Source organism: Mobula birostris, chromosome 4, assembly GCF_030028105.1.
Source record: "Mobula birostris isolate sMobBir1 chromosome 4, sMobBir1.hap1, whole genome shotgun sequence".
NCBI classification, from domain to species: Eukaryota; Metazoa; Chordata; class Chondrichthyes; order Myliobatiformes; family Myliobatidae; genus Mobula; species Mobula birostris.
Window position 1 is genome coordinate 13,131,254 of NC_092373.1, and position 22,760 is coordinate 13,154,013.

General features: G+C 44.0%; 1 protein-coding gene across 3 annotated transcripts in view; it reads right to left on the bottom strand.

Annotated features, from left to right (window-relative positions):
- LOC140196167 (neprilysin-like) overlaps positions 1-22,760 on the bottom strand; it is a 303,855-nt gene that overhangs the window by 72,888 nt on the left and 208,207 nt on the right. For all 3 annotated transcript variants that reach the window (XM_072254924.1, XM_072254921.1, XM_072254923.1), the window contains exons 12-14: positions 19,827-19,920; positions 15,725-15,853; positions 42-140 (exon numbers count right to left, since the gene is read on the bottom strand). In XM_072254924.1, coding sequence (XP_072111025.1) covers positions 42-140; positions 15,725-15,853; positions 19,827-19,920 — 322 coding nt within the window. The remainder of the gene's footprint in view (positions 1-41; positions 141-15,724; positions 15,854-19,826; positions 19,921-22,760) is intronic.

Sequence of the window (22,760 nt, forward strand, 5' to 3'; positions counted from 1 at the left end):
ACATTACACTAATCACCATGCTACTGCGCCGCCCTTCTTACTTTGATTTCTGCTTTTGCTTTGGTTTCCTGGTCCATCCAACTGATCTCCTGCAAGTTCTGGATGAACGTCTTACGGATCTGCTCAATCAGGTCCTCAACCTGGAGAAGGGAAGGAAGAACAGGATTTTAAATAAAATCTCAATATTTCATGTCATGTTTGGTGATAGGTCTTCTGGCTGGCAGATGGTAAATATTGGTATTGGTTTATTATTGTCACAAGTAACAAGATGCAGTGAAAAACTTGTCTTGCATGCTGTCTTTACAGCTCCTTCTCCACGGATTGTCACCTGGTCATGGTGGAGAGGCTTATGTGTTTCTGAGATCCTGAGAGCGGTGCTGTTTGGGGCTTTGTTCCTTGTAGGGTTACCTATGGAGACATGGTCAAGGAGGAGGTTCCAGACAAAAAGTGATATCATCAGGAATTGAATGGTGGAGTTAGCAGAAGATGACAACACATCACAACTGCAGTGCCGATGGAGGAAAACAGCAGTGTTGTCCTGCATTCCATGCCACTGGACTCTGACCCCAATCTGTCAACAGCTGAGTGGTGGCCACCCATGCATCAGCTTCCCCTTGTTAAACAAAGTCATGCACTGGAATTCTCCTTTAAGTTAATTCACAACCCCTTGGGAATGTCATATTTGACTCAAGTGATACACTATTAATAACATACAGATCATGTTATTACACAACACATTGGGCTAGAGTAAGGTAAAACAATAACAATGCAGAATAACGTGTAACACTACCGAAAATGTGCAATGCAGGTAAACAATGAAATGGAAGATCACAACACAGTAGATCGCAAGATCAAAAGTCCACCTTCTCATACCAAAGGCCCGTTCAAGAGTCTGATAACACTGGGATAGAAGTTAGCCTTGAATCTGGTAATACGTGCTTTATGGCTTTTGTATTTGGTAGAGGGAAACAGAGAACATCCAGGGTGAGTGTGATCTTTGACTATGCTGGCTGCTTTATGGAGGCAGTGAGAAGTGTAGACAGAGTCCACAGAGGGGAATCTGTTTCCCATAATGTTCTGAGCTGTGTCCACAATGACCGGCAGTGTTTAGCAGTCATGTGCAGAGCAGTTGTCACACATCAAGGCAGAAGGACTTTCTAAGCAATCTGGACTAAGACCACTGCTTTGAGTAGCATGTGTTAATGATTTGTATCGGCAAACAAAGGGCAAGCTAACCTATCTTTAATTCCACCAATTTGCTTTCTCTTCTTTAAATATTAGCTGCCCAGTATCGGTGGAAACTGAGCAAGAGTCCAATGAATGTCAAATAAAAAGACTGCCAAATAATGCATTTTCTTCTTCTTAAGCCATTTCCTTAACGATGCAGACTGTTGAGTCTTAGATTCTATTAATTTACCTCATGCCACTTCCTTACTAATGTTGACATCCATCTTTCAAGTCCTTCACGTGTTCTTTATGTGCCATATCATATGGCATGGACGACCATGGCATTTCCATGACCATAAACGTTTTGGCAAATTTCTTCTACATATAAGACCATAAGACAAAGGAGCAGAAGTCGGCCATTCAGCCCATCGAGTCTGTTCCGCCATTTTATCATGAGCTGATCCATTCTCCCATTTAGTCCCACTCCCCCGCCTTCTCACCATAACCTTTGATGCCCTGGCTACTCAGATACCTATCAATCTCTGCCTTAAATACACCCAGGTTGTAGGTTGCCATTGCCTTCTTCTGGCAGTGTCTTTACAAGACAGGTGACACCAGGCATTATCAGACATTGTCTGCCTGGTGTCAGTGGTCGCACACCCAGGACTTATGATATGCACGAGCTGCTCATACAACCATCTAGCGCTTGCTCCCATTGTGTCACGTGACTCTGATCGGGGCGGGGGAGGGGGGTGCGAAACAGGTGCTACACCTTGCCCAAAGATAACCTGCAGACTAGCAGAGGGAACGAACACCTCACACCTCATTTGGAAGAGATGCATCTCACCCCATCAATGACCCCCTCTCATTTGGCCCTTGATTCCCTTATATGTTTGAATGGTCCTTCCTTGTAAAGGCAGACCAAAGCATTTGTGCAATTGATCTTTTATTTCTTTGAACCCAATAATAAACTCCTCTACTTCTGATGTAAAGAGCCCTTATTTGTTTCACTAATTATTTTCACTTCATATGTCTTTAGAAATTTCTGCTGTCACTTTTAATGTTAGCTGCCAGTTTGCTGTCACACTTTATTCTCCATTTTAATTAATCCCCTAGTCCTCCTTTGCTGACTTAGAATCATAGAACAATAGAGCATAGGAAAGTCCTTTAGCCATTTTAGTCCATGCTGAATCTGTTTTTGAACGATGACCTATGGATCACACAGCAGAATGTGATGAAGAGGAGCTACGGGGAGGTAGTCACCCCTAAATTGCAGGTGACAGGTAGTTGGGAGAGGGAAAGTGTATAGGCAGTCAATAAAAAGTACCCCTTTGGCTGTTCCTCTCAATAATATGTACACCAATTTGGATACAGTTGGGGTTGCGGGAACAAACCAGGAGAAAGTCAGAGTGACGGGGTGTCTGGCTCAAAAGGAAAGGGGGGAGTAAAGAGGGGTTCGGTACAGATCGGGGATTCCATTATAAGAGGAGCAAAAAGATTTCTAAGTTATTCTCAGATCTCAGCTTTGCTATTTCTTCAGGCTGATGTGTCTCCGCTGTGCATTTTACACTATCCCTAAGTTCCCTCGCTATCTATAGTGGAGGCTCTGTTCCTTTTTTATTCTTCTTCCCGTCAATCGTGAGCTCCTTAAGTGTTTACCACTGTTAATCAGTAGTCAATCCCTAAGACTAAAGCTTAAGTAATATTTTCCAATCTACACTAATAAAATAAAGTAAAGGCATCCGTTAGTCTTGCGAGACCATGGATCTGCACCTGGAAAGTCTTCACTCTCCAGGGTGCAGGCCTGGGCAAGGTTGTATGGAAGACCAGCAGTTGCCCATGCTGCAAGTCTCCCCTCCCCACAACTCCAATGTTGTCCAAGAGAAGGGCATTAGGACCCATACAGCTTGGCACCAGTGTCGTTGCAGAGCACTGTGTGATTAAGTGCCTTGCTCAAGGACACAACACATTCCCTCGGCTGGGGCTCAAACTCACAACCTTCAGATCGCTAGTCCAATACCTCAACCAATTGGCCACGAGCCCACACAATCTACACTAGAGGCCACTTTATTAGAAACACCTGCTTGTTAGTCAAGTCAAGTGTGTTGTTATTTAATTATATACATATATATAACCATATAATATACATAGAAATGAAGATGTTTTTCTGATCCTAGGTGGAAAGCACAGTAGTACACATAACATGGCTCCCTCACTCCCTTTAAACTCATCGAGCTCTGAATAAACGCTTCTTGGGCTTCCTGCCAGGTACACATATCCATTATAGCTGTTGTTTTGATGACAAACTCTGCCATCTTCTTCAGGGAATCTGCAGCACATTACAGGACCTTCGACCCACAACGTTGTGCCGACATTATAACCTACTCTAGAAACTACCTAAAATTTATTTAGTAATTCAGTGTGGTACGGGTCTATCTGGCCCAACAAGCCACGCTGTCTAGAAACCCACCTACTTAATATGAGCATAATAACTCTGTGATGCTCTGAGCAAAAATCGTCTTATGTTAATATCAGTGCTATTGTGGTGCCCCATTCTAAAGTGAAAGGAGGAAACTGAGACCCTGGTCAATTTAAAGAGAGCATGGAGGACATGTCTCAGTGACCTGAATGGGAGCATGATGAAAAAGAATCTGGTGCTTTCCCGGCGTATATGATGTATAAACTCTTCTCGGGCCTCCAGCCTCACTCCAGGAAGGATGTGGATACTACAGAGAGAGTACAAGAATGTTACCTGGATTGGGGAGCATGTCTTATGAGAATAGGTTGAGTGAACTTGGCCTTTTCTCCTTGGTGCGATGGAGGATGAGAGATGACCTGATTGAGATATATAAGATGAGAGGCATTGATCGTGTGGCTAGCCAGAGGCTTTTTTTCCCCAGGGCTGAAATGGCTAACACGGGGGGGCATAGTTTTAAGGTGCTTGGAAGTAGGTACAAGAGGGTTGTCAGAGGTAAGTTTTTCCACACAGAAAGTGGTGGGTGCGTGGAATGCACTACCATTGACAGTGGTAGAGGTGAACACAATAGGGTCTTTTAAGAGACCCTTAGATAGGTACATGGAGCTTAGAGCATCACAGAGTTATTATGCTCATATTAAATAGGTGGGTTTCTAGACAACGTGGCTTGTTGGGCCAGATAGACCCGTACCACACTGAATTGCTAAATAAAAATAATAAGTATAACGGAGGATTCATAGTAATATACAGGGAACATTGGAAAGTCAAGAATTTGAAATATATTGGAATTAATAGACATCAAATCTGGCAGTCCAGAGAATCTGCATGTTTGCATGACCGATTTTCTGAGCATGTCGAATTGTGGACTTCTGCGGTATAATGTAATTGTAAATAGTTTATGGTCTGTTTTGAAAGTGGTCACAGAGTATTGTGTACATATGTGTAGTTGCTTGATTTGAAATGGCTGCTCCAATACAGAAATGCTTTGCAGTTAGCTCTGCTTCATAAGACTGTAAGATATAGGAGCCGAATTAGACCATTCAGCCCCTTGAGTCTGTTCTGGAATTTAATCATGACTAATCTATTTTTCCCTATCAACCCCATTCTCCTGCATTTTCCCCAAAACCCTTCACGCCCTGACTAATCAAGAACCGATCACCTTGGTGACAGGGTGGAGATACGTCTCTGCCAAAGGAGGGGTGAGGCGCTCTTTCCCTTCACTAGCCTGCAGGTCAACCTTGGGCAAGGTGTGGCACCTTCTTAGCCCCTCGATCAGGGTCACCTGCAGCCATGGGAGCAGTTGGTGGATGGCCATACGAGCAGTTGGTGCATGTCACAAATCTTGGTGATGCGACAACTGACAGCAGGCAGATAACTTCTGAAGAGTACAGTATTGATAATGTCTGGTGTTACCCATCTTGCAAAGACACTGCCCAGAAGAAGGCAGTAGCAAACCACTTCTGTAGAACGAATTTGCCAAGACCAATGATGGTCATGAGAAGACCATGATTACCCACATCATGCAACATGGCACACAATGAATGAATGAATGACACAATCTTCACCTAAAATACACACAATGCCTGGCCTCCACATACGCAGCTATCTTGGTAGGAATAGTTAAAATCAAAGCAAAGAATCCTGCTGGCTGAGGTGACAGTTTTTTCCTTTTGATTAGAGTTGTCACTTCACATAATGGACTCCCTGAAGGACTGGGAATAATGGTTTCAAAACTGACCATCATCTAGACAAAGAGATTCTGCAGAAGGTGGAAATCCAGATCAACACACACAAAATGCTGGAGGAACTCAACAGGTCAGGCAGCGTCAATGGAAATGTTAAAAAACTGTCGATATTTCAGATTGAGATATTTCATCAGGAAGAGTCTCCTTGTTGTTGTCATTGAACAGAATGTACAGAAACCTTAGGTCCCACATCACCAGGTTCAGCAACAATTATTATGCTGCAATGTAGGCCATATCTCGGGTAATGATGAGTTTGACTACAGAGAGGAAATTAAGAACCTGGCGGCATGGTGCGAAGACAATAACCTATCCCTCAACATCAGCAAGATGAAGGAATTGGTTGTTGACTTCAGAAGGAGTAGCGGACTGCACGACCCCATTTACATTGGTGGTGCGCAAGTGGAACAGGTCAAAAGCTTTAAGTTCCTTGGAGTCAATATCACAAATGACCTGACTTGGTCCAACCAAGCAGAGTTCACTGCCAAGAAGGCCCACCAGCGTCTTTACTTCCTGAGAAAACTAAAGAAATTTGGCCTGTCTCCTAAAACCCTCACTAATTTTTATAGATGCACCGTAGAAAGCATTCTTCTAGGGTGCATCACAACCTGGTATGGAAGTTGTCCTGTCCAAGACCTGAAGAAGCTGCAGAAGATTGTGAACACAGTCCAGCACATCACACAAACCAATCTTCGGTCTGTGGACTCACTTTACACCCGCACGCTGTCAGAGCAGTGCTGCCAGGATAATCAAGGACATGACCCACCCAGCCAACACACTTTTTGTCCCTCTTTCCTCCAGGAGAAGGTTCAGGAGCTTGAAGACTCGTACAGCCAGATTTGGGAACAGCTTTTTTCCAACTGTGATAAAACTGCTGAACGGATCCTGACCCGGATCTGGGCCGTACCCTCCAAATATCCGGACCTGCCTCTCGGTTTTTTTGCACTACCTTACTTCCCATTTTTCTATTTTCTATTTATGATCTATAATTTAAATTTTTAATATTTACTCATTTTAACTATTTTAAATATTTTTAATATTTAATATTTGTAATCCAGGGAGTGTGAAGTGCAGAACCAAATATCGCTGTGACGATTGTACGTTCTAGTATCAATTGTTTGTTTCCTGAACCAGGCTAACTCCACCCACCTCAACAACGAACTGACTCCACAACCTATGGACTCACTTTTAAGGACTCTACAACTCATGTTCTCAGTATTATTTATTTGCTATTTTTTTTGTATTGCACAATTTGGCTTCCTTTGCACATTGGTTTGTCAGTTTTTGCTTGTATGTTGCTTTCCATTGACTCAGTTGTATTTCTGTGTTCTACTGTGAACAACCGTAAGAAAATGCATCTCTGGGTTGTATATGGCGACATTTAAATACCTTGATAATAAATTTACTTTGAACTTTCAAAACATGATTGGATGTGATCTTAAGAGGGAACTGTCTGCAGGGCTGTGGGAAAAGAGCCAGAGTATATCTGTTAGTTTAATTGTTCAGAGCAAGACATGAGATGAAGAAGAGAATTACTGCCCCATGATGGTTAAAAGTTCTCAAATTTTTGCCCTGGGGAAGTGCAAAGTGTAGCAGCTGAACAGGCATGTGGAAAAGAGCAAGGGAATAAATATTCAGTCAACACTTCTTCCTTGGGAATCTTTGGAGGATGCACTGGTGTGTCCAGTTTTCCTGCAGAAACTGATGTATCTGACCACACAGAGAAAATGTCGCCACTGGGATGCATTGTAAAATCACAGTGGTGGATAGAGAAGCACTTGATATATTGGAGACACCAACAAATATTCAGGCAAAGACAAATAGAATCTGGGAAAGATGTAAATCATTCCTTGTTCGGAGCCTAACAGAGGAAAGAAAAGAAAGATTATCCTTATTTATCACATGTGCATCGAAACAGACAATGAAATACGTCATTTGTGTCAACAGATAATACAGACCAAGGATATGCCAGGGACACTTCACAAGTGTTGCCACACTTCCAGAACAGCACAGCACGCCCTAACTTGCATGCTTTTGGATTATGGGAGGAAACTGGAGCACCCAGAGGAAACCCACATGGTCCAGAAGACTTCGGAGCAGAATTTGGCCGTTCAGCCCATCGAGTCTGCTCTGCCCTCCATCATGGCTGATTTAGCCTCTCTCTCAACCCCATTCTCCTGCTGTCTCCCAACAGCCTTTAATGCCCTTACTAATCAAGAATCTGTTAACTCCACTTTACATATATCCAAAGATGTGGCCTCCACAAATGTCTGTCCTAATTCTGCTCCTATGCCTTATGGTTTTATAAAACTCTTTAAACACACTGCTGCTGTGAAGGAACTATATAACTTAGAATAGAAAGTCAGCCAACTTTAAATTGGTTAATTAAAGTCACATGTACTGAGGTACAATAAAAATCTTCACATGCCGTTATTTCAGATCATTTCATTATAACATTCGTTCATTTGTTATGTGCTGTGATAGACTGTGGAGGTGATCATGGTCTTTCCATGACCATGATTGCTCTTGGCAAATTTTCTTGGCAAATTGTTCTTGGCCATTATCAACACCAATCAGAGATTGCCTGCCTGGTGTCAATGGTCGTATAACCAGCACTCGTGATATACACCAGCTGCTCATACAACTATCCACCACCTGTTGCCATGGCTTCATGTGACCTTGATCAGAGGGGTCTAAGCAGATGCTACACCTTGCCCAAGGGTGACCTGCAGGCTAGCAGAGGAGGGAAGGAGTGCCTTACACTTTGTTTGGTAGAGACATATTTCCATCCTGCCATCCAATTACAGCATGGTAATTGAAAGGAAAAGCAATAATAGAATGTAGAATAACACATACAGAGAAAATGACTGGCACATTAGTGTAGTGGTTAGCATTACACTTTACAGTACAGGCAATCTCAGCTCAACTCCACTGTTGCCTGTAAGGAGTTTGTATGTTCTCCCTGTGACCGTGTGGGTTTTCTCTGGGTGCTGTAGTTTCCTCCCAAAGTCCAAATACATACTGGTTAATTAGTCATTGTAAATTTAAAAACAGAGGTAATTAGAAAACCTACAGCACAATACAGGCCTTTCGGCCCACAATGCTGTGCCGAACATGTTCTTAGAAATTACCTAAGGTTACCCATAGCCCTCTATTTTTCTAAGCTCCATGTACCTATCCAGGAGTCTCTTAAAAGTCCACCACAACAGACAGGATCTCCCGGTAGCCACCCACTTCAACTCTGCTTCCCATTCTCATTCAGATATGTCCATACATGGCCTCCTCTACTGCCATGATGAGGCTAAACTCAGGTTGGAGGAGCAACACCTCATATACCGTCTAGTTAGTCTCTAGCCCCTTGGTATGAACATAGAATTCTCCAGCTTCCGGTAATTCCCTCCCCCTCCCTTCCTCTATCCCTATTTCACTCTTCCCCCTCCCCCAGCTCCCTCAAGGTTCCGCCTCCTTCTTCTACCACCCATTGTTTTCAAGGGCTATGACATCAATGCTTCCCCTCCCCCACCCCTTTGTCTTTCAAATTACTGGTCTTTCAACTGAAGCTACAAGCATTCTTCAAATCCTTCACCGTCTTTCATTCTTCAGCCCTGACGAAGGGTTCCAGCCCGAAATGTCGGCTCATCGTTTCTAACTGATGCTGCCCAACCTGCTGAGTTCATCCAGCGTACTGAAAGTGTGCTTTGATCACAGCATCTGCAGATTATTTTGTGCTCAAAAGACCCTATCGTATCCGCCTCCACCAGTGTTGCTGGCAGCCCATTCCACGCACTCACCAATCTCTGCATAAAAAAACTTAACCTGATATCTCCTCTGTACCTACTTCCAAGCATCTTAAAACTGTGCCTCTTGTGTTAGCCATTTCAGCCCTGGGAACAAGCCTCTGGCTATCGACATGATCAATTCCTCTCATTGTCTTATACACCTCTATCAGGTCATCTCTTATCCTCTGCTGCTCGAAGGAGAAATGGCCGAGTTCACTCAACCTATTCTCATAAGGCATGCTCCCCAATCCAGGCAATGTTCTTGTAAATCTCCACTGCACCTATTCTATAGATTCCACATCCTTCCTGTAGTGAGGTGACCAGAACTGAGCACAGTACTCCAAGTGGGGTCTGACCAGGGTCCCATATAGCTGTAACGTTACCTCTCGGCTCTTAAACTCAATCCCATGGTTGATGAAGGCCTAATCACTGTATGCCTTCTTAACCAGGGTCAACCTGTGCAGCAGCTTTGAGTGTCCTATGGACTCAGACCCCAAGATCCCTCTGATTCTCCACACTGCCAAGAGTCTTACAATTAATACTATATTCTGCCATCATATTTGACCTACCAGAATGAACCACCTCACACTTACCTGTTTGAACTCCATCTGCCACTTCTCAGCCCAGTTTTGCATCCTATCAATGTCCCACTGAAATCTCTGACAGTCTTCCACACTATCCACAACACCCCTAACCTTTGTGTCATCAAAAACACTTACTAACCCATCCCTCCACTTTCTCATCGAGGTCATTTATAAAAATCACAAAGAGAAGGGATCCCAGAACAGATCCCTGAGGCACACCACTGGTTATCGACCTCCATGCAGAACATGACCCATCTACAACCACTTTTGCCTTCTGTGAGCATGTCAATTTTTGATCCACAAAGTAAGGACCCCTTGGATCCCATGCCTCCTTATTTTCTCAATAAGCCTTGCATGGGATACCTTACCAAATGCCTTGCTGAAATCCATGTACACTATTTATACTGCTCAATCTTCATCAATGTGTTCAGTCACATCCTCAAAAAATTCAATCAGGCTCATAAAGCACAACCTGCCTTTGACAAAGCCATGCTGACTATTCCTAATCATATTATACCTCTCCAAATGTTCAAAAAATTCCTGCCTCTCAGGATCTTCTCCATCAACTTACCAACCACTGAAGTAAAATTCAATAGTCTATAATTTCCTGGGCTACCCCTACTCCCTTTCTTGAATAAGGGAACAACGTCTGCAACCCTCCAATCCTCTGGAACCTCTCCCGTCCCCTTTGATGATGCAAAGATCATTGTCAGAGGCTCAGCAATCTCTTCCCTCGCTTCCCACAGTAGACTGGGGTACATCTCATCTGGTCCAGGTGACTTATCCAACTTGATGCTTTCCAAAAGCTCCAGTACATCCTCTTTCTTAATGTCTATATGCTCAAGCTTTTCAATCCGCTGTAAGTCATTCCTGCAATCACCAAGGCCCATTTCCGTAGTGAATACTGAAGCAAAGTATTCATTAAGTACCTTTGCTGTCTCCTCCAGTTCCATACACGCTTTTCCACTGTCACACTTGATTGGTCCTATTATCACACATCTTGTCCTCTTGTTCTTCACATACCTGTAGAATGCCTTGAGGTTTTCTTTAATCCTGCTCACCAAGGCCTTCTCATGGCTCCTTCTGGCTCTCCTAATTTCATTCTTAAGCTCCTTCCTGCTAGTCTTATAATCTTCTAGATGCTATCAGAACCAAGTTGTTTGAACCTTTTATAAGCTTTTCTTTTCTTCTTGACCAGATTTTCAACATCCTTTGTACACCACGGTTCCTGTACCCTACCATCCTTTCCCTGTCTCAATGGAACATACCTACGCAGAACGCCACACAAATATCCCATGAACATTTGCCACATTTCTGCCGTACATTTCCCTGATAACATCTGTTCCCAGTTTAGGTTTCCAAGTTCTTGCCTGATTGCTTCATATTTCCCCTTACTCCAATAAGGCTTTCCTAACTTATCTGTTCCTATCCCTCTCCAATGCTATGGTAAAGGAGATAGAATTGTGAACACTTCTCCAAAATGCTCTCCCACTGAGAGACCTGACACCTGACCAGGTTCATTTCCCAATACCAGATCAAGTACAGCCTCTCCTCTTGTAGGCTTATCTACATATTGTGTCAGGAAACCTTCCTGAACACACCTAACAAACTCCACCCCATCTAAACTCCTTGTTCTAGGGAGATGCCAACCAATATTTGGGAAATTAAAATCTCCCACCACGACAACTCTGTGAACACCTTTCCATAATCGATCACCCTATCTGCTCCTCGATATCCCTGTTACTATTGGGAGGTCTATAAAAAAACACCCAGTAGAGTTATTGACCCCTTCCTGTTCCTAACTCCCACCCACAGAGACTCAGTAGACAATCCCTCCATGATTTCTTCCTTTTCTGCAGCCGTGACACTATCTCTAATCAGCAGTGCCACACCCCCAACCTCTTTTGGATCCCTCCCTGTCCTTTCTGAAACATTTATAACCTGGCACTCCAAGCCCTGCCCCTGAACAATCCAAGTCTCTGTAGTGACCACAACATCATGGCTCCAAGTACTGATCTACACTCTAAGCTCATCTGTTTTGTTCATGGGTGATGCTTCTTGCATTAAAACAGACACATCTCAATCCATCGGTCTGAGTGCATCCCTTCTCTGTCACCTGCCTATCCTCCCTCACACACTGTTTCCAAGCTTTCTCTATTTGTGAGCCAAAAGGCCCTTCCTCTGTCTCTTCAGTTCGGTTTCAACCCCCCAGCAATTGTAGTTTAAATTCTCCCCAGTAGCCTAAGCAAACCTCCCATTCCAAGATATTGGGCCCTCTCGGATTCAAGTGCAACCCATCCTTTATGTACAGGTCACTCCTGCCCCAAAAGAGGTCCCAATGATCCAGGAATCTGAATTTCTACCCCCTGCTCCAATCCCTCAGCCACGCATTTATCCTCCACCTCATTCTATTTCTATAGTCACTATCACGTGGCACAGGCGGTAATCCCAAGATTATTACCTTTGAGGTCCTGTTTCTCAACTTCCTTCCTAACTCCCTGTAGTCTGGTTTCAGGACCTCCTCCCTTTTCCTACCTATGTCATTGGTACCAATATGTACCACAGCCTCTGGATGTTCACCTTCCCACTTCAGGATATAGTGGACCTGATCAGAAACATCCCGGACCTTGGCACCTGGGAGGCAAACTACCATCCATGTTTCTTTCCTGTGTCTACAGAATTGCCTGTCTGACCCCCTATTACTGCTGCCTTCTTCTGTTCCCCACCCTTCTGAGCCACAGGGCCAGACTCTGTGCCAGAGACGCGGCTACTGTTGCTTCCCCCAAGTAAGCCGTTCTCCCCCCAACAGTACTCAAACAGGAGTACTTATTGTTAAGGGGGACAGCCACAGGGGTACTCTGTAGCATCTGCCCTTCCCTCTCCTGACTGTTACACGCTTACCTGTTTCCTGAGGCCCCGGTGTGACTACCTGTCTATAGCTCCTCTCTATCACCTCCTCACTTCCCCTGACCAGATGAAGGTCATCAAGCTGCATCTCTGGTTCCCTAACCCGTCCCCTCGGAGGTGCAGCTCTGGTTCCCTAACCCGTCCCCTCGGAGCTGCAGCTCTGGTTCCCTAACCCGTCCCCTCGGAGCTGCAGCTCTGGTTCCCTAACCCGTCCCCTCGGAGCTGCAGCTCTGGTTCCCTAACCCGTCCCCTCGGAGCTGCAGCTCTGGTTCCCTAACCCGTCCCCTCGGAGCTGCAGCTCTGGTTCCCTAACCCGTTCCCTCGGAGCTGCAGCTCGACGCAACTGGCACAGACATGGCCATCTTGTGATTAGGCTCAGGTTAAATCAGGATTTGATGAAGGGCCTATTCTGTACTGTAAACAAACAAACAAACAAATAAATAAATAAATTCACAGTGCCGGTAGACAATAAGGTGCAAGGCAAAGTAGACTGTGAAGACTAGAATCCATCTTATTGTACTAGGAGATCATTTAATAGTCTGATAACTGTGCGATGTCCTTGAGCATGTTGGATTCAGACTTTCAGACTTTTGTATCTTCTTCTTGATTGGTTGGGGAGAATTGAAGACAGAATGGTTGACATTGGTGAGTCTTTGATTTTTTTCTGGCTACTTTACCAAGACCGTGACAAGTGCAGACAGACTCCATCCACAACTCGATGCAGTTCCTTGCAGTCACGTGCAGAGCAGTTGTCATATCAATCCATTATGCATCCAAACTGAATGCTTTCTATTGTGCTTCAATTGAACACACATTTAGGGGAACTGATTTATTTATTGAGATACAGCATGGAATAGGCCCTTCAGCCCTTCAAGCTACACCCTGACTTAACTTTAGCTGAATTATGAGACAACTTACAATGACCAATTAACCTACCAACCACAGTCTTGGACGGTGGGAGGAAAGCACAGCACCCGGAGGACATCCACACAGCTACAGGGAGAATGTACAAACTCCTTCCAGGCAGAAGTGGGAATTGAACCCCTGGTCACTGATATTGCAAAGCGTTGGGCATCTTGTTCAGCATGTCTCCCTGGGCCAAAGGGCCTGATTCTGTGCTGTAGGACTCTGTGACTCTATCTACACACACACATACAGAGCTAATCATAAAAGTTAAGGAAGTTTTTTTGTTGGAGTATAATGAATTTCATTCGAAAGCAAAACTGTGCAAAACTGCAAATTGAAAATGAAGCAGAGAAATACTTGTTAACGCAGGCAGCATCCAGGGAGAGGAGAACAGAATTAATGTATCAGGTCGATCTTCTTTCAGCACGACGGGGTCTGTGGCTGAATTTTATTGAGCTGGCTCAGAGTCTATGGCTGGAAACCAAACTGTGGGGAGTAAGTTTTCTGAACGACTCCGTCTGTTGGACGGGCTCGATGGGGGAGCCTCGGCTGAGGTCGGGGGAGGGGTTTGATACGTTGGCTGTTTTACTGAGGCAGCAAGGAATTTAGACAAGTGTAACAATGCAAACACGAGGAAATCTGCAGATGCTGGAAATTCAAGCAACACACATCAAAGTTGCTGGTGAACGCAGCAGGCCAGGCAGCGTCTCTAAGAAGAGGTACAGTCGACGTTTCGGGCCGAGACCCTTCGTCAGGACTAACTGAGAGAAGAGCTAATAAGAGATTTGAAAGTGGGGGGGGAGGGGGAGATCCGAAATGATAGGAGAAGACAGGAGGGCGAGGGATGGAGCCAAGAGCTGGACAGGTGATTGGCAAAACGGTATGAGAGGATCATGGGACAAGAGGCCTAGGGAGAAAGAAAGAGGGAGGGGGGGAAGCCCAGAGGATGGGCAAGGGGTATAGTGAGAGGGACACAGGGAGAAAAAGGAGAGAGAGAAAAAGAATGTGTGTGTGTATAAATAAATAAATAACGGATGGGGTATGAGGGGGAGGTGGGGCATTAGCGGAAGCTTGAGAGGTCAATGTTCATGCCATCAGGTTGGAGGCTACCCAGACGGAATATAAAGTGTTGTTCCTCCAACCTGAGTATGGCTGCATCTTTACAGTAGAGGAGGCTGTGGATAGACATATCAGAATGGGAATAGGACGTGGAATTAAAATGTGTGGACATATCAGATTGGGAATTTTAATTCCACGTCCCATTTCCATTCTGATATGTCTATCCACAGCCTCCAATAACCATGAGGAATTTTTGTAAAGTTACTTTTACAACCTTTGTATTTTCACTAAAGGTCCTTAACTAATTTTGTAACTTTGATAACAGAGCCAACTTGGGCTACCTACACTCAGTGGCCACTTTATTAGATGCACCTGCTCGTTAATGCAAATATCTCATTAACCAATCATGTAATAGCAGCTCATTGCATAAAAGCATGCAGATGCAGTCAAGAAGATCAGTTGTTGTTCAGACCAAACAACAGAATGGAGAAGAAATGTGATCTAAGTGACATAGACCACTGTTTTGCTTAGCTGTTTACATGTGTATGGTCCCTCCAAGAGGACCATAACCTTGTTGTAGGGTTTGGAGGCTTGCGTACCTCAATGGCCTGAGATATGTTGGCTGGAGCCAGGACTTTATGCTTTGGCTCTTGGTAGGGTCAAACAGTAGAAGCCAGAGTAAGAGTGGTCCACCAGTCCTCCAGGTGCAGGGGTTCAGCTCAGCGCCACCAACCCTGACTGGTAAAACAAATTTGTTGAGGAAACAGCAATGAAGAACCCTTCTACATCTGAGTGTGACAGTATTCCTGAGTCTCCACCCGGGACCTGCGTGTCTGAGAGTAGAGGAAACTAAACTACTGACATGATGAATGAAGCTTTGAACAACACCAGGGATGGAGGACCTTATTGCTGCCCTAGATGCCAGCAGTGATGCCATAGAATGTGTATGGTTGACTGACAATAGACTTGAATTATATTCCATGTCTTACGTTCTGTGTTTCCTGTGTGATCCACACATTCCTGGAATGAATAAGATGTACAAAAGTCTGTCACATTAGAAGTGCTTTGCCAGTCTAAAAATGTTCAGAAAGTAGATAGCCATACCATTTGCTTACTTTCCCCAACAAAAGCTTCGTCCACATAGAGTCGTCCAGCTGCCTTCTCCATGTTGCTACTGACATACTGTGCACACCTTCTCCACTCTGCAGTCTCTGATTTTACACCATACAGAATCTAGGCAGAACAAAACACATCAATAGAATGTTTCATATAAAATCACTTTCATACCCTCTACCATCTGTTTTCTGAATTGTCTATGAGCCCATGTTTTTCATCTTTTGCAATACTCACTTTTGTAACTTTTTATGTACCTATTGAATGGTGGAAGTCCTTGACTGAGTGGTTGTGGGGAGGATGTTTCCTATGGTGGGAAAGTCTAAGACCAGAGAACACAACTTCAGAACTCTGTCCTTTTAGAACAGAGATGTGGAGGAATTTCTTTAACCAGACAGTGGTGAATCTATGGAATTCTTTCCCACTGATAGCTGTGGAGGCCAAGTCTTTATGTATATTTATGTATAAGGCAGAGGTTGATTAATTTTTGATTGGTCAGGGTATGAAGGGATATTCTCGGCCTGAAACATCGACTGTGCTTCTGCCTATAGATGCTGTCTGGCCTGCTGCGTTCCACCAGCATTTTGTGTGTGTTGCTTGAATTTCCAGCATCTGCAGATTTCCTCGTGTTTGCATTTTTAAATAATGAGGGAACTATCTGCCTTATAGTGTGGGATCTTCACTCAATGGGCAGAGGTTTAAAGTGATTTAGGAGGATCTAGAGGGTAGGAGATTGAAGGCTTTCCTCTGGTCAGTGACAGGGGTCTGGGACTCATTTTCTGGGAAGGGGATTGAGGCAGAAACTCAATTAAACTGTGCATGAGAAGATTGGAGTGTAGGGGGCCACAGTCCCAGTGTGGAAAGACTGGTCTAGTTTGTTAGCCCTTTGTCGATGGTCACAGCCCCAATGGACAGAGTGGCTTCCTTCCACATGCATGGCTCTACGACACTAGCTCAGTGTAGGTTATGTTTTGGATAATCGAGCACCAGCCCTGCCATTCCCAAACACATCACTGGGTGTGATTATCTTCATTCGTTGTTAAAGCGTGAACTGTCAAAAGAATCCTTGAGGGGGGAAGCTTTCTGGGAAAATCAACCAGCACAATCAAAGATGCCAGCGGTGGTGTGGGAGAGAGCAAAGGCAAGCTGGAGTCGGTGCTGGATTGAGTGCTGGCCCCCCTCCTGTGAATGCTGGTTTCAGTGTTCACTCGGCAGAAGAGAAGCTGGATTGTGTTTGTCTGAGGCTGTGCAAGTGTATGATGAAGACAAGCTGCATGTTGTTCTTGCAGGAGTGTAGCTCCAGGACAAAATCCTATGCTACTCATGGACTTGGGCTATACATTTATTTGTGCCTGCTTGTTTTTTTTGCTACCATATTATATGTGTTATGTGCTGTGTATGACTGTGTTTTACAACTTGGCCCCAGGCGAATGCTGTTCCATTTGGCCATATTCATATGTATGGTTGCGAGACAATTAAACTTGAACTTTCTCCATTCTCCCCTCGCCTGTCAAGCAGAGGCCACAAAAGCTTGAAAACACATACCACCAGGCTCAAGGACAACTTCTACCCCACTGTGATAGACTCACAAGTGGACCACAAATGTTAAAGACAAAATCTTGACCTCATAATCACCTATCAGCACTGCACTTTCTCTGGGCTACCTCAACGCGCTTGTTTTGAAATGATCTGTATAGGTAGCTTTGGACACCTCGAAAATTTCTCCAGATGTACTGTGAACTGCATTCTGACTACCTGCATCACCATCTGGTATGGGGAGGGAGGTGGGAGGCTACTGAGCCGGATCAAAGTAAACTGCAGAGAACTCTAAACGTAGTCAGTTTCATCATGGGAACTAGCCTCCATGGTATTCAGGACATCTTCAAGGAGCTGTGCCTCAGTAAGGCGTTGTCCACCATTAAGGCCCCTCATCATCCAGGACATGCCCTCTTCTGTTTGCTACCATCAGGAAGGAGGTACAGAAGCATGAAGGCACACACTCAGTGACTCAGGAACAAATTCTTCCCCTCTGCCATCTGTTTTCTGAATGGCCATTGAAGCCATGAGCACTACCTCACTGCTTTTTTAATTTCTATTTTTGCACTATTTATTTAATTTAATTATTTTATCTACATATGTATGCATACTTTTATCCACAGTTTTTCTTCTCTATTATTATATACTGCATTGTACTGTTGCTGCAAAGACAACAAATTTCACAACACACGCCAGTGATATTAAACCTGCTTGGGATCCTGATCTGTACCAAGGTACGGTGAAAAATGCCACTTTGCATCCCATCATTCATACCACTCATTTCATCATATCGTGGCACCGAGGGAGTACAAGGGAAAGACAATAACTGAATGCAGAACAAAGTGTTAGTTACAGGGAAAATGCAATGCAGATAGACAATAAGGTGCAATTTATGACAAGGAAGATTCTAAGGTCAAGAGTCCATCTTAATACATAAGGGATCAGTTGAATTGACTCATAATAGTAGGGTAGAGCTGTACGTGAGCCTTATGGTATGCTCTTTCAGTTTTTTGTATCTTCTGTGAGGGGGAGAAGAGAGAATGGCCGGTGTGAGCGGTGTCTTTTATTATATTGGCTGCTTTCCCAAAGCAGTGAGATGTAGGTAGACAAGCAACACACACAGAAAGCTGAAGGAACTCAGCAGGCCAAGTGGCATCTATGGAAAAGGTTTGGGCCAAGACCTTTCATCATGAAGTGCAAGAAGAGACAGTGTTATTACCTTACAACCATCAGGCTCCTGGATTGATGTCGACAAATTCACTCACCTCAAATCTGAATTGATTCCACAGCACAAGGCAGGAACTGGATACTGATTGTGGATGATCAGCCATGATCACTGTGAATGGCGGTGCTAGCTTGAAGGGCCGAATAGCCTACTCCTGCACCTATTGTCTATTGTCTATAACATACGGACTCACTTTCAAGGACTCTACAACTCATGTTCTCACTCTATATAATTTTTTATATTTGTTTTTTAAATCAGGAATACAGTGAAGAATTGGCCCTTTTGGCCCAATGATCTGCATCATTGACCAGCAACCCACCTATTTAACTCCAGCCTAGTCGCAGTCCGGTTTAAGATGGTACTACTGAAGATGGGCAACAAGTTACTGGTGGTTCATAAAGCAAGAGATACAACTCTATACTTTATTAATGACACTTCTTTGTAAAAAAATCACAGTTAATGGTCACCGCAGATATTGAACAGGCGAGCGAAGGCGAGACTAACTCGAGGGCCAAGGCATGTGGGTACAATGCAAAGTTGGAGTGAGGTCGAGATGGAATAGGGGCATGCAGAGCGGAGGAGTTTTGAAGTTCGTCCTCCTAAACTGAGAGTGAGGTCTGATCGAACTAGCGTCCGGCCAGTTTGGAAAGGTCATGTATGGGCCAGAACGTGGCGGTAGGTCCAGGCCCAGAGCATGTAGATTGACAGGGCCTGGGTCCCGGAGCGAGGATCGACCTGATGTGTGGAGGATTTAAACACCGGGCTACATGGATTGAAAAGGCAGGATGTTGGGGGACAAGAGATGAGATTCGGGCCAGTTCTGCTCATTGCTCCATGACGTTTCTTTGCTCTCAGCAGCTCTAATGCTGAGGCTGTGAGGCTGGCGGCCTGCTTGGGGCTGCTCCTGCCTTCGTGTTCTATGGACTCACTTTTGTTCTGGACACTGTTGCTTTTATTGTTTGCATAATTTGTGTTTTTCCACTCTACGCATTGGATGTTAGTTGGTCTTTTTTAATGGATTCTTTCGGGTTTCTTGGTTTGTGGCTGCCTGTAAGCAGACAGAAATCTCAAGGTTGTATAATTTATCCATACTTTGATAATAAATGTACTTTGAACTTTGACAATCATAATGACCAATAACCTATTAACTGGTACATCTTTGTACTGTGGGAGGAAACCAATCATATCACAGGGAGTAAGTACAAATCCCTTACAGACAGCATTGGAACTGAACTCCAGACTCCGACTCCCTGAGATGTAATAGTGTTCCACCAACTACGACGCTGCCATGGCACACCAAAGCATGGGCGTCCCAGCATGAGGCACTCTTACCTTGTAAAAATCCTTTTTTGCGTCCTTGTAGGCACTGCTCAAACTCCCCACAAAGTTTATTGCTTGATTCCACATGATGTAGTTTTGAATCTCCCTGCAGATCACATGAACCAGAAATGTTAATCTTTCTCCCATTGCTTTGCTTTTGCTCCCTCGTGTTCTGATTCGTTTTTGGAGAGTGTTTCATTGCCATTGCAGCCATTCAAATCCTCACTCCTCTGGCTCTCCTCCCCACACAACCTTGCATTACAAGTGGCAGCAATTTCTTTTCTTCTATTTCCGGCTGTTTAGATGCAACTAGGCGTATTACAGCCCTCCGCAGGATGTACAATTAATTATAGATCTTCAAGGAACTCAAATTCTCGAATACAACCTAGTCTCACGTATAAACTGAATAATAGACTCTTCAATCAGATGCTGATTCTCTTGATGGCCAAACAAAGATTTAAAAAAAAACCAAAATAAATTTAAGCCAGATAGCCTCTTGACCAACATGCTTCTTTCAATTTTGTATCGATTACAGCTCAGCAAGACATGCTGGACTGTCTCTGGACTACCACAGTCACATAATCCAGTAGGATGTTTTCCTATTATCTATAAATAATGGTTTAGCCCGCAATGCCCCAACCTAAGTCTTGTTAATTTCACCATATCTCTACGACTTAAAAGGTAACAGTCTGAGACCTTTTTAACTAGTGGCTGACTAGAAAAATAATGCCTGCCCCTTAATTAATTTTTCCAATCCTCCTGCCACTTCTTCTCTATACCTTTTTTAATCCTGCTTCTCAATTCTGCTCTGCCTAGGGGAGCTCTAATTTCTACTTGCCTGCTCCGTAAGGAAGATTTTGCAATGCCATCCACAATTTCATTTCCCTCCACCCCAGCATGCCCAGGTATCCATGACAATCTAACTGCACAACCCATCTTCCCTACTCTAAACAACACTAAGAGAATCTCAATAACTATGTCAGGACGAGCTTTTGATTTACTCCCTTTTATAGACTGTAAGGCAGCAGCAGAATCCGAACAGGTGATAACCCTACGTGGTCGAGAGTCTTCTATCCACCATAAGGCCCAGAGGATCGCTAATAATTCTGTTGCAAAGACAGAAACGCCATCTGAAACCCGGTGACCAATCTTAACTCCAAGTTGAGATGCATACATCCCAAATCCTACCCTACTGCTGTCTGGGTCCACTGAGCCATCAGTAAAAATCTTCAGATAAGATCCCCATTTATTATTTAAATATTCATTTGTGATCAATGCTGATGATGGCAGCAATTTGACCTCAGTGGCCACTTTATTAGGTACACCTGTTCACCTGCTTGTTGAAGCAAATAGCTAATCAGCCAATCATGTGGCAGCAACTCAATGTATAAAAGCATGCAGACATGGTCAAGAGGTTCAGTTGTTCAGAATAAACATCAGAATGGGGTAGAAATGTGATCTAAGTGACTTTGACCGTGGAATGATTGTTGGTGCCAGACGGCTGGTTTGAGTATCACAGAAAGTGCTGATCTCCTGGGATTTACGCACCCAACAGTCTCAAGAGTATGAGAATGGTGCAAAAAAACGAAAAAAAATCAGGTGAGTAGAAGACATCTTGTTAATGAGAAAGTTCAGAGGAAAATGGCCAGACTGGTTCAATCTGACAAAGTGACAGTAACTCAAAGAACCACGTCTTACAACAGTAGTGTGTGGAAGAGCATTTCTGAATTCAGAATATGTTGACCATTGAATTGGATGAGCTACAACAGCATACCAGCGTGAACATACACTCAGTGGCCACTTTATTAGGTAGTGGCTACTGAGTGTGTTATATGGACAAGGCATCAGAAATCTCCAGCAGAAAGTTCTTTGATTCAACTGATCGTGGAATGCATGTGGTGACTGTACAACATGGGGAGTGTAGGCTTTGGGGTTAAAGGAATTAGGGACTTTAAAAAAGTTAAAGACAAAGATCTTTTTTTAAGCTGATCCTTATCATGTACATCAAAACAGATAACAAATCAAATCAGCAAGGGTTATGCTGGAAGCTGCCCACAAATGTCGCTGTGCTTCCAAAGCTATGGTACCATGCCCACAACTCACTGACAGTGTCTTTGGAATGTAGGAGGAAACTGGAGCACCCAGAGGAAACCCACACGTTCATGGAGAAAACATGCGAACACTTTGCTGTGCTGGGAATTGAACCCCGATCGGTAATGGCCGGCACTGTAAAGGATTTGTGGTTAGTGCTAGACCACCTTGCTAGGACCATGAAAGAATGTTTGCATGGATCTCTCCAGGACCTGAGATCTGAGTTATAGGCTAAGATTGAATAGGTTTGGACTTTAGAAGTGCAGGAAAATGAGGAAAAATTTTATTAGAGGCATAGAAAATTATGACAGGCATAGATAGAGTCATAGTGTTATAGTAAAATACAGAACAGAAACAAGCTCTTTGGCCCATCTAGTCCATGCTGAGCCTTTTAAACTGCCAGCTCCCATCTACCTGCACTGGGACCATAGCCATCCATATCCCTACTATCCATGTTCCTATCCAAAATTCTCCTAAACGTTGAAACTGAAGTCACATGCACCACTTGCACTGGCTGCTCGTTCCACACTCTCACAAACCTTTGAATGAAGGAGTCTTCCCTTATGATCCCCTTAAACTTTTCACTTTTCAATCTTAATCCAAGTCCTCTGGTTGTAGTCCCACACAGTCTCAGTGGGAAAAGCCTGCTTGCATTTACCCCATCTGTACACCTCATAATTTTGTATAACTCTATCAAATCTCTTCTCAATCTTCTACGTACCAAGGAATAAAGTCCTAACCTATTCAATCTTTCCTTATTACTTGGGTCCTCCTGTCCTGGCAACATCCTTGTAAATTTTCTCTGCACTCTTTCAAAGTTACATCTTTCCTGCAGGTAGGTGACAAAAAACTGCA